The sequence below is a fragment of the Diceros bicornis genome, chromosome 12 (genome assembly GCF_020826845.1).
Source record: "Diceros bicornis minor isolate mBicDic1 chromosome 12, mDicBic1.mat.cur, whole genome shotgun sequence".
NCBI lineage: Eukaryota > Metazoa > Chordata > Mammalia > Perissodactyla > Rhinocerotidae > Diceros > Diceros bicornis.
Window position 1 is genome coordinate 61,248,766 of NC_080751.1, and position 12,607 is coordinate 61,261,372.

Sequence of the window (12,607 nt, forward strand, 5' to 3'; positions counted from 1 at the left end):
CACGGAACCTCTCTGCCCAGGTGTGCAGCACCTGTCTGGATCTCTCTGCTGGTCCCTGGTTTAGGAAGCTTGGAAATGGCCAGGAACCTCCCTTTAAGAATTCCAAAACTGGCCCTTGGATTTCAGTGGGAATTTTCCATGTAACTGCCAAAGCCCCCAGGATACTGTTATCAGACCCTTCCCCCAGCCCTGGGTCTCCTGCTATCTCCTAGTTCCAGACCAGCCTGGCTAGTGCACAGCTTCTTTAGGAGGGCCCGGAGAGAGGCTGCCCCGCCCCTGGGAATGTGATTGGAGCCAGGAAAGCACACTGCCCACCCTTTGCCCAGCGCGGGGAGGGCGTGGAAGCGCCAGTCAATTCATTCTTTCTCAGCATCTTATGGAAGCTGGGACATTCCTGAAATGACCTCATCCAGCCCCTCACAGGTGGGGAAACTGAGACCCAGGGAGGGAAAGGGCCCTGTCAGTGGTCACTTATTCTGCAGCTCTTCTTGCTTTAGGTCTTCTTTGCATCCCTGTGTCCCAGGTGGGACTGGCCTCTGTCAAGGGACAAGAGAAGTGACAGGAGGTGTCCTGAGGCCTGACCCCAGGAGACCTGCCTGAGGGTGCAGGGCTTTGGGAGGTTACCATGGAGTCCCAAGAGAAGCTCCTCCCTCAGAAAGGCAAGATGGGGTCTGGGTTGGGTCCTCCAAGGTGGCAGCTCCAGCAGTGTCGCCTGGCAGGTGATTGAAGGGCCTCTGGGGGCCTGCAGCCTCCACATACAGAGGGACCCTTGGCCCTGGAGAAACCCCAGCCAGACCCTGGAGATGTGCTTCAGTGCATTGGTACCCCAGGAGCGCAGACACACCGTGGAGACCCAGCCGTACCCGGCCGAGTCATGCTCCTCCACAACAAGCCATGGGCCCCAGGCCAGGCCCTTCATCTCTCTGTGCCTCTGTTTCGTAATATCTGCTACCAGACGGTGTTTTGTGATTATTAAATGCGTTAATGAATGTGGGAATGCCTGGCCGTAGTAGATGTTCAGCACCTACTAAGGCACAACGTTGATAGCGTGGATTGAATGGGGCTTCCGTTGTGCATCTGGTCTTCAGGAATTGAATTCCTGCACCAGGAGCTTCCTCAGGCAAAGAGGGCAGAGTGGGGCTGCGGCCTGCCTTGCTTAACTGCCATTCAGTTTCTGTGGCTGGTCCCGTGTGACTCTCACCCTGCTGAGGCCTTCAGTCTCACTCACTGATGGGCCATCAGGTCCAGCACCGTGACGGAGTCTTGCTGGGCCCTGGCTGAGGCCGCTCCAGCCCTCAGTGGGCTCTGTCTAGCGCCTGTGTGGCCCACAGTGGAGTATGTGGGCGGGTGTACCCCACCCCACTTGCCCACGGTCAGAGCCCCTCATTTATTCTTCCTGTGGCTGAACTTGGCCTAGATGAGAGCTCAGCTTCTGGAGTCAGACATCCTCTGACTCAGGTGCTGCCACGTGCTGACTGTCACCTCAGGCCAGTGGCTTGGCCTCCTGGGGCTTGAGCATCTGTGTCTGCAGGGTGGAGGTTCAGGGGTGCCCACAGGTGTGGGGATAAAACAAGATAATGTGTCTAAAGTGCTTGGTACAGAGCAGGAGCTCCGTGTCTGGCAGCTGTTACTGTTGTTTCTTGAGGGTTGAAGGAAGAGTCACCACAAGAGGCCAGTGTGTCTAGAGTGGGGCCACCTGAGCCACAGCTCTCTGGAGGCTGCTGAGGGCTGGCTCTCCTCCCGCTGTGCTGTGGGTTTGCAGGGAAGGAGAAGCCTGCCTTCAGTTTCTCCTGGGGGGCAGGATGGTGGGAGGGCCAGGTTGGGGTGGGGCCTTGGCCCTTAAGTGGGGGTGGTCTGGGCCCAGTCCCTCTGGGGGTGCTGTTGCTGGGGCCCTTGCTGCCTTTGCGGGAGGTTATGATCAGGGCTTCTCTCTCTGGTTCCCTAGAGTCGAAGAGGACTTGGACCAGATTCTGAACCTGGGGGCCGAGCCCAAGCCCCAGCCTCAGCCTAAGCCCAAGCCGCCAGTGGCAGCTAAGCCAGTGCTACCCAGGAAGCCAGCTGTCCCCAGAGCAGGCCCCTCTGAGGCCGTGGCTGGGCAGTGGAAGCAGCAGCAGCAGATCCAAGCCATGGACGAGATGGACATCTTGCAGTACATCCGGGACCACGACACGCCTGGCCAGGCCGCCCCCAGCCTCTTCTGACCCTCCCACTCCTGTGCTGGGCCTGGGCCAGCAGACCGTCTCCTGTGGGGGGGGCATGTGGTGAGGTGGGGATTTTGCCCTCAGGCCCAGGACCTCTATTCCCATGGGAGGGAGGGTGGAAGCCCAGGACATAGGACCCCTGTACTGCCTTGTTCCGTTTTCTCCAACCTGTGGGGTCACGCAACCCTGCAGGGTGCAGAGAGCGAGGTCACCATAGGAACCATAGGAATTGGAGCCCAAATTGTCTCAGCCACATGGATGTGGAAGGGAGAGCATGTGGGGACGCCTTGCTAACCAGGAGCCCAGCCCACAGGATAGAGTGAGACCGAGGGGCCAGGGAGGCTCCACTCGGGGCAGGGAAACTTTGTGCCCACTGGCTCTGCAAGCCCCAGCACAGGGAGGGCCTGGCCAACTTGGGGTGGGGGTCGGGGGTCCAGAGTCTGGGAAGCATGGCTTCTAGGGACCTGCAGGCTCTAGGAGGGTCCCTCAAGAGAAGGATACTGAGTGAGTGCCTGGGGGAGCCTGGTGGGGTGAGGTGTCCCTGAGCCGCCTCTGCTTACCAGGTGCTAAGCAGGGTGCTTTCCCACGTGTCCACCTTGAGAGAGACGTCAGGCCAGCCCTGCCGCTCTCAGGTACGGATGGTCTGACAAGCCCCACGTCTTCCTCCCTCTTCCTTTCCCAGGGAAGCCCTGGCCAGACCGTGGCCTCCTTGGGCCTCTGGCCATAGGACCCACGTCTGCTGTTGCAGCTCCGAGCAGAGTGGTCATAGCATCCTCCAGAGCTCTGCGTGGGTCTGTGGCCTGGGGTGTCCCTCCTCCTCACAGTGGCCCTAGATGGGATGCTCTCCAGCTGCTGCTTCCAGGGCCTCATCTGTCCAGTGGCAGATGCTACCAGGCCTTGCCTGTCCTCCAGGTCTGGCCTTGCTCACTGGCCTTCCACAGTGGGAGCCGCCTTCATAGGGAGAAGGAGCCCTGTACCAGGGCAGGGCCAGTGCCTTAGACTTCTCCCGGACCCCACGCGCCCCAGCACACGGTCTGGGCATGGCATGGTGCTCAGGAAATTCTCAGTGAATGAATGATCTTTAATGGAGCAAAGAATGTCTTTTTTTGACATTTTGCCTTTTTTTGACATATTCTTCATGTTCGGAACTAGTTTTTGTATTATTTTTATTGTTGTTTTTTATTTTTTTGTGTGTGTGAGGAGATCAGCCCTGTGCTAACATCTGCCAATCCTCCTCTTTTTTTTGCTGAGGAAGGCTGGCCCTGGGCTAACATCGGTGCCCATCTTCCTCCACTTTATATGGGTCGCCACCACAGCATGGCTTGCCAAGCACTGCGTCGGTGCGCGCCCGGGATCCGAACCAGCAAACCCCGGGCCACCGCAGCGGAGTGCGCGCACTTAACCGCTTGCACCACCGGGCCGGCCCCAGAACTAGTTTTTAATGAAATGCAACCACTGTTATCCCTTGGCTTGCCCTGCCTGACAGAGGCATTGGAAGGGGGTTTGGGACTAGGACCCCAGACCCTTTCCTGATCAGGGCCAACAGCCAACCCTGAGGGAGGCTCCCCTGTCCTGGGCTGGCTGTTTGCTGCCATCAGAGGTTCTAGTGCCCTGCTCCCAGCCTGTGCCAGTACCTGCAGGGCCTGTGGGAGCGCTTCATGTGATCTGTCCTGCATCGCACTCACTCTTGCCAGCTGTCCAGTCCTGAAAAGGCCGCCCCCTTCACCTGTGCCTGAGTGGGAGGAAATAGGTGGTTCTGGTGCCAAGAGCTGAATTACTCCTCCTCCTCCTCTACCTTACCGGCTCCGAGGGCCCCCTCTCCCCAGGACCCTGAGCTGGCTCTGGGACAGCCTCGGCCCCCAGCACAAGCCACTCCTCTTCCCTTTCCCTGCCAGGCCTTCACACTCTCACCCCATAACCCAGCCCTGGGCCCTGCACCCTTGCTGACCACAGAAAGGCCTCGAAGGAGCAGTGGTGAGGCTGGGCCAGCTCTGCCTCGAGCTCTCTCCCCTCCCTGTTCTCCCCTCTGTGCCCCACGCCGGCTCCCTGCTCCCCTCCCCCCACCTCCCACCACCATTTGATATAGGAGCAGAGGGCGCAGCCAGTAGGTGCTTGAGGGGGCTGTTCCTCTGGTGGGGGTCACAGAGGAACGCGTTCACCCACTGTGGCTTGCCTCCTCCTCGGTGGCCTGGTGCTCTCCAGATACCTCAGCAAGGGCGTGTACTTGCCCAGATATTGATGCTCGAACTGCGGCTTGTTTTTCACCACAGGCCTGTGACCTACTGGCCAATCGATGACACCCAGTCCAATAAAGTCCATGTCAGTGACTCATTCCAGCATTTGTTGGTGGTGCTCTTTTCTGTGCCTGGGCTGATGGGGGACGATGGGGGGACTGTCTTTATAACAGTGGGCTCAGCAAGGGGAGCTGCCCTTGAAGGACCCGAGTTTGCCCAGGCTGTGCACAGCCTCCCGGGCTGCTGCTTGATAGGGTGGGGCGAGGGCAAAGGGAGGATTCCACTGTGTAAACTGAGGCAGAGGGACCAGAGGTCCAGGCCTGGTGGGGGTCATCGGGTCAGTACCTGCTCAGCCAGGACCTGTTTGGGAAGAGGACCCTTCCCGTCTCCAGACCTCACCTCCCATTCCGCCTCCCCAGAGTGGGACTGGCCCTGTGGCCCTTGCAGCTCTGACCCCAGGCATTTCAGTCGAAGAAACCTGTCCATCTGTCCACAGACCTATCCTGCCAGAGCTCAGGGTCTGAGATGCTGCTTTGTGCCTGGGGCCCAGAGGTGCTGAGCAGACGGCTCTACAACGGACAGCCACTGGAGGACTGAAACGGTCCCCAGGATCCAGGGAGGCCCCGTGCTGGGCAGCCTGTGAGCCCACCCTGGGCTCCCCCTACCACTGGGCCTTAGATCTTGTAGCTAAGCTCAAATCGGGGTCTTGGCTCCTGAGGACAAGCAGTTGGGCCATTCTGAGAAGGACCACTCAGCCCACGAGCCTGCAGCGGAGAGTTTGCTGTGGAAGGAAGTCAGGTTTGATTGGGGCAGCAGCGTTGTTTGTTTTGAAGCTGCTGTGAGGCCTGTGGAGGGGATGTGCCATCTGAGGCAGGGTTCCTGCTCCCTTCCAGCATTGTTCCTCTCAGGAAGCCAGAAACTCCGGCAGTTCTCCTGCAAAGTCCCCATCCAGAGCCTGTGCTGGCCAGGCCGTGCGGTGGGCTCGCTGGAGAGCTCCCCCGCTTCTGAGCCCTGGCATGCCCTGACCATGTCAGTGCAATGTGTCTGAATCCCAGCTGGCCGCCACGTGCTTGGGGGCTGCCCCCAGGCTGGAGCCCTCACACTGGGTGCAGACAAGACAGCAAATGTCTAGCAGCTCTTGGGGCCCTGTGGCCTTAGCGCCCAGCTGCCACCTTGGCGTTGTGTCAATACGCTGTGATTTAACACCTGGTGTCAGGCTTTGGTTTGTCTCCACGCCTGTGATCTCCAGGGAGACCTGGTATGGAAAGTCATGCTCAGTTCTCCAGCTCACCAACCGTCCGGCTGAGCGTATCCTGGGAAAGAGAAGGGCAGCAGAGCTACCGTACCCTGGATGATGGCCCTGGCCTGCGACAGGCACCTCCCCGTGCTGCTGCGTCTACATGTGGGTTGATGGCTGCCCAGGGCAGGCATGGTCAGCCCTCAGAGCCCCTTTGAGGGGGTGACCTCTGTTGTCAAGTTTGCAATGGTGCCTTTCAGTGCAAACTCTGATCACTCCAAACCATCCCCTGCCCAGCACCCTGAGGCCTCACACTAGGGAACAGGTGACCAAAGGGCCAGTGGAGGAATCAGCCATCAGGCTCCGTGGGCGTGGAAGGATCTAGGTTCCAGTCCAGCTCGGCAGTGTGATGCCCCTCACCCCGCAGTGCTGAGTGAAGAGACTTCCCTGGGCTCCCGTGAAGGGGCCAAGTAGACTGTACCATGTCATTCGAGCCTGAAGGAGTTTCTGTGGGCTGGTGACTAGTTCATCACTAGGGACCCCTGCCCAGGACAAGCTGGGCGCTAATGGGAAGTGGCAGGTTGTTGGATTGGTGGTAGGGGCACTGCCAACTTCAGCTCAGCCCAGCCTCCAGCCCCGGGCACTGACTGTTGATTTCCAGACGTCGTGCTACACGTGACACAGCAGTTGGGACCCTGTGTGAATACAACCTGGAGTACAAATGCTAATCCGTCTCCTCACTGACCTCTGGCTCTTGGTTTCCATGGCTCTGGCCACTGATGACAGCCAAGGGATTTCATTCTCAGGTCGCGCTCAGGATAAAGCCGCAGCCACGAGAGCAGGGATTGTGGGCTCAGCGCGTGGCCTCGGTAGGCGGGAGTCCCTGTGGACAACCCTGTGGACAGCAGCGGCCTCTAATCGCTTTTCCAGTAAAGCTGAGTTAGCTCCCCCAGGCCAGCTGGCCAACCGTGTCGTCCTCTTCCTCACACGCAGAGCTCATCCAAAAACACTAAGCGTTTAATGGCACCTAGTGTGTGCAGGCAGTGTGACATGACGAACACGGAATCGTGGGGTGAGGCATAGGACAGCAGGACAGATGCAGGTCAGCCCTTCTGGTCTAGAAGCTCCCCATCGCGCAGGGCGTCAGTCACAGTTGGTGAGTGAGCGAATGCAAGCTGTGGGGGGCGCGCCAAGTGCATGAAGAAGACAGTGCAGAGCGGAGGGAGGTGAGCACTGTGTAGGAGGCACAGCGCTGGTGCTCAGGGGACGGGGAGGGAGCAATAGGGCCAGCACGGCCAGTGAACAGTTCCTGAGCACCCACTGGGTGCGGTACCTGTTCCGGGCATGATGGAGGATGCAGAGATGAAAAAAAATGAGCTATTAAAGGTGAATCTACCAGGCTAAGCCTCTAGTTTCAGTTCTGTTCTCTGGGCCTTCTGCCCAAACCTCAGACACAACCGGCAGAGGCGCCGCCTCCTCTGTGCAGTCCTCTCTGCCCTGTCATCCTTGCCCCTCTGAAACCCGCCAGCACATATACTGCGCCGCATGCCACCTGAGCCCGGCTCTTGGTCACTGTATTCATTTCCTAGAGTGGCTGTAACAAAGTTCCACAAACTGGGTAGCTTTAAACCACAGAAATTTACTCTCTCCCAGTTCTGGAGACTAGAGATCTAAAATCAAGGTGTTGGCAGGGCCATGCTCTCTCTGAAGGCTCTAGAGAGAATCTTTCCTTGCTTCTTCCAGCTTCTGGTGGTTGCTGGCAATCCTTGGAATTCCTTGGTTGTAGCCGCATCCCTTCAGTCTCTGCCTCCATCTTCACATGGCTTCTCCTCTGTGTCTTCTGTGTCTGTGTCCAATTTCCCTGTTCTCATAAGGACACTAGTCATTGGATTAGGGTCCACCCAGAATCCAGTGTGACCTCATTTTACCTCAGTTACATCTACAAAGACCCTGTTTCCAAATAAGGTCCCAGTCATAGGTTTTAGGTGGACATGAATTTGGGGGGGACAGTGTTTCACTCAGTGCAGTCACTAAGGGTCTGGTAACTTCCAGGAGGCTGAGTTACTTGAGAAGAGAAGTGATGACACCACATCTCCTGTATTTGCTTCAGGGCATGGTAAAGACTCTTTCTGAGGGCCTATTGGGTACCACCTGGTACCAGGTGGTACTGTTATCATACAAGATTTGGGATATGCTGGAATCACCCTGCCAACCTTTGTACATTGCTTGTGACTGATGGTGGGACGGACACACCACATATGTGACTTGTGGAGTCCCGGGACCTTCCCATGTGGCCAAAGTGTGGCCCGACCCCCCTGGGCCATTGTGCCCACCCCTGGGCCGTGACATCCCCTTCCCAGGGCAGTGGCAGGCCCAGAATGGGTCTGGATTACCTCCTGTCCCAGAGGTTGGCTTTCAGGAGTAAGCTGGGGCAGGCAGCATCCATCCTGTCCTGTCCAAGCCGCAGCCTCTGTGCCATCCCCGGGAGCTGTGTGAGTATTTCAGCAGTACCACACCTGTGTGAGGAGACATGGAGTAGGGGAGGGAGCTGGGAGGTAGATACCTCTGTTGGACACTTACCATGTGCCGAGGTTACAGTTCTCTCATTTGCTGCCAGAAATGTCGAAACCTCTGAATCAAAAGTTGCCACTCTAATGAATAGTGAAACTTCAAATCTTACTAAAAATGACTCTTTAGAGCAAACTGTGGCACCAAATGGAGCATCAGTGGTGCTCAGAGCCGTCCTGGCTGACAGCAGGCTTCTTCCCTCCCAGGGGGCTGCACAGCTCTGGAGGAGGCCTGTCCTGACGGGCCTTCAGCACCTCCTGCACAGAGCCCTGGCTCAGGAACGGCCTGATGGCTTTCCCAGGCAGCTGGCTGCTGGGGCTGCCCTCCCACCATCACCCCATCGTCCTCTCACTGGGCCTCTGAGGAAGCTGGAAAAGGCTCTGACAAAGCTGGCGGCGGAAACCGGCTTCCAGAGCGTGAGAGCTGCTGGCTGACTCCCGGGCACCGAGGGGGTCTCCCTCTGCCTCTGCTTTCTCAAGTCAGGTTTCTTCCCTTGGCGAGATCTCTCTTGACTTCCCCACGTGTGTGTTTCTGTTTTTCCTTTTGGTTTAATAGCCACTTTGCTGATTTCCCCCTAAGAAGTGCTCTGGGTCCCAGAGGCGATTTTTTCAGATTAGAAAGTAGAACAGCTCACTTGTCCACCTGTTTCTCAGACCATCGGGAGCAGTGGGGAGGCCAAGCTTGACGAGTGCCAGCCCGAGGGCCCGTTTTACTGCTTAGACGGTCTAGGGTCTAACTAGGCTCCCTCTGGTTGTGTGGGTGGCCCCAGGATTGGAACCCCAGCCTCGCAGACTATAAATCCATGGGCATGGGAATGGAAAATGCTGTCACCGCTTGGTGAAAAAGTTTGCCAGTTTTTTAAAAAGTTGAACATAAACTTACCATCCAACCCAACAGTTCCACTCCTAGGAATATACCCAAAGAGAAAAGGAAACATGTCTACACAAAGACTCATATGCAAATGTTCACAGAAGCTTTCTTCATCATGGCCCAAAAGTGGGAACAATCGAAAAGTCCATTGGCTGGTGAATGGATAAACAAAATGTGGGATAGCCACATGGTGGAGTATTAGTCAGCAGTGAAAAGGAATGAACTGCTGACACTTGCTACCACAGGGATCAACCTCAAAAACATGATGCTAAGTGAAAGAAGCCAGACACAAAAGACCCTGTATTGTATGATTTCATTTATCTGAAATTTCCAGAAGAGGCAAATCTACAGAGACAGAAAGTAGATTCGTGGTTGCCTTGGGCTGGAGGTTGAAACAGTGACTGGAAATGGACACAAAGGATCTTTTTTGGGGTGATGGAAATGTTCTAAAATTGGTTTGCTGTAATGGTTACACAATTCTATAAATTAACTGAAATCATTTAATTGTCCACTTAAAATGGGTGAATTTTAAGTTAAATTATTAAATTATACCTCAATATAAAACTGTTAAAAAAATTAGTGATTGGAAAATGAAACAAACAAAAAAGCCACGGGCAACAGAGTGCAGTGGCTAAAAGTGCAGGCCACTGCTGCCTCTCTGGCCTCCTAGCTGTGTGGCCCTGGGCCGGTTACTTACTCTCTCTGTGCCTCAGTTTCTTCACCTATAAAATGGGGATAATAATTGTACCTGCTTCATTAGGGTAGCTATAAAAAGAAAATGAGTTAATATTTGTAAAGTTGTTTGATCAGTACCTTGTGCATAGTACACATTATATGTGAATAATTAAAATTCTGTTGAGTTGTTATTCAGTTGTTTATTGTGCTATAAGGAATTCTAGGGTTCAGATGCTCCTTCTCTTCATCCAAGAGTGAGAGCCAGACCTTTGGGTGGAAAGGGAAGCCGATGGGGCTTGCTGTATGGAGGGTGGATGTAGGTGGCTGTAGAGGAGAGGCTGTGCCATTTTATGCCAACCACTTGGCTTCCCTGAGCCGCAGTCTGCCGATCTGCCGAATGGGGTAACTCAGCCTGCTTCTGCTGCCTCATGTAGGGTGGGGATCATGCAAAACCATTTGAGATCCACAAAGGGGGCCTGGCACTGAGGGGCCTGGTGTCTGGGGGACTCTGGGATGTGACCAGGGGTCTAGATCTGGATGGGCTGTAGAAAGATACAGGAGAGTGAGCAGATGGAACGTGCTGGAAACAAGCTGCTGGAAAAGACGTCATTCTGATGAGGATAGTAATAACACCAGTGGGGTTGTGGCAGCAGGGAGCTCATCCCAGGACAGCCCACACTCCAGACCTAGTACAGTTTCCCCAGCACCACGGAGACAAGGAAATAAACACATTGCTTCCCTCTTCTGGCCCCTGACCTTTTGTTCAGAGCAAGTGGCTGAGCAGGGCTGGGAAGGGAAGGTCTGGTGGAAAGAGGCTTCTGGCAGTTCTGGCAGCCTGGTGGCCAGACTGTGAGGGGCGTGTGGAGGTGCCTCAGCACGGATGCCCCTTCCTCTTTATGCTTGGGCATCCGTCAACTTCCTCATCGTCCTCCTGTTCACTCTGGGCAGGAGTGGGGCAGGGGCCCTGCGTTCCCCAGCATTCCCACTTAGAAAAGAAGCCATACCTGCAAAGACACAAATGTTCATAGCAGCGTTATTCATAACAGCCTCCACTGCCAACCAAAGGAAACAGCCCAAATATCCACCAACTGTCAGTGGATAAACAACAGGTACATCCATACAGCGCAGTACTACTCAGCAATGAGAGGGAAAATACTCATAGATATAATGGCCCAGATGGATGTCAAAAGCAGGCTAAGTGAAAGAAGCCAGACCCCCCAAAAACTATATACTGTATGATTCCATTTGTATGAAATTCTAGAAAAGGCAGAACTATAGTGACAGAAAGCAGATCAGTAGTTGCTAGAGGCCAGGTGAGGGGAAGGGGAGATTGACTGCAAGGGGGCATGAAGAATCTTTCTAAGGTGACAGAAATATTCTAAAATTTGAACATGACTATAAACAAAACTCACTGAACCATATACTTAAAATGGGGGAATTTTATTATATGGAAATTATACCTCAATAAAGCTGTTAAAAAGAAACCACAATACAAAACTTAACATACTCTAACCATTTGACCCGGCAATCACTCTCTTTAGCATTTACCCAAATGGGATGAAAACTTATGTGCAAACAAAAACCTGCACTCAGGTGTTTATAGAAGCTTTACTTTTCCAAAACTTGGAAGCAAGCAAGATGTCGTCCAGTAGATGAATGGATAAATAAACAATGGTACATCCAGACAATGGAATGTTATTCAGTACTAAAAAGAAATGAGCTATCAAGCCATGAAAAGACATGGAGGAACCTTAAATGCATATTGCTAAGTGAAAGAAGCCGATCTGAAAAGGCGACATACTGTGTGATTCCAACTCTATGACATTCTGGAAAAGGCAAAACTATGGAGACAGTAAAAGGATGAGTGGTTGCCAGGAGTTGGGGGAGGGAGGGATGAATATGCAGAGCACAGAGGATTTTTAGGGCAGTAAAAATACTGCGTGTGATACTATAATCATGGGTACATGTCATTATACACTTGTCCAAACCCATAGAATGTACAACACCAAGAGTGGACCCTAGCGTAAACCATGGACTCTGGGTGATAACGATGTGTCAGTGCTGGTTCATCGAATGTAACAGAGGTACCCTCTGGTGGAGGATGTTGACAGTGGGGGAGGCTGTGAGTGTGTGGGGACAGTGGGTGTATGAGAACTCTGCACTTTCTGTTCAATTTTGCTGTGAACTTAAAACAGCTCTAAAATATAAAATCTATTTTTAAAAAAATGGAACCACAGGGAGGAGGCTCCTTAGCCCAGAAGATGCTCCAGGTCGGCCCTGCCTCCCCAGACCGTGCCCCACCTTCAGTGATCTCCCCCAGGACCTCCAGGGTGCCCTGGGCTCCAGCTGCAGCTCAGCAAACATTTGGCTGTTGGTGGAAGGGGTTTCCAGTCCAGCAGATGGACAAAATGGAGGGTAGGAGCTGGGGGGCACCCTATGAAGGGGAGGACCTGCCCCAGAGTCCTCTGGGGACATGAGGGGTCAAAATCCCCAGTCAGCCTGGAAGCCCTGGGCCCTGACTGGCCTTGGTTCATCGAAAGCTTATCTCTCCCTCTCCATATGATTTCCATCTTTCCTTTTTGCCTCCTGTAGTTGCCCTGTGTTGTCCAGGACAGGCAGATGGAGAGGATTTATCGCAAGGTGGCTCAGTGCCTTTTGGAGGTGGGTAAGATCCCCTGAGCAAATCCATAGAGTGGCACAGCCCAGCCTTCTCTCCTCTCTTCCCTCATGGAACGAAGCTGAGGGACCTCAGTATCTGGAAAACATGCCCAGGGTGCTCCCGAAGCCCTCATCAAGCTCCAGGAGCTTGGCTACAAGAGACC

General features: G+C 54.5%; 1 protein-coding gene across 2 annotated transcripts in view; it reads left to right on the top strand.

Annotated features, from left to right (window-relative positions):
• The window catches only part of HS1BP3 (HCLS1 binding protein 3), a 48,881-nt gene extending 44,349 nt beyond the window's left edge, over positions 1–4,532 (top strand). For both annotated transcript variants that reach the window (XM_058551734.1, XM_058551733.1), the window contains exon 7: positions 1,946–4,532. In XM_058551734.1, coding sequence (XP_058407717.1) covers positions 1,946–2,201 — 256 coding nt within the window. In that variant the 3' untranslated portion in view covers positions 2,202–4,532. The remainder of the gene's footprint in view (positions 1–1,945) is intronic.
• The last annotated feature ends 8,075 nt before the right edge of the window (positions 4,533–12,607 follow it).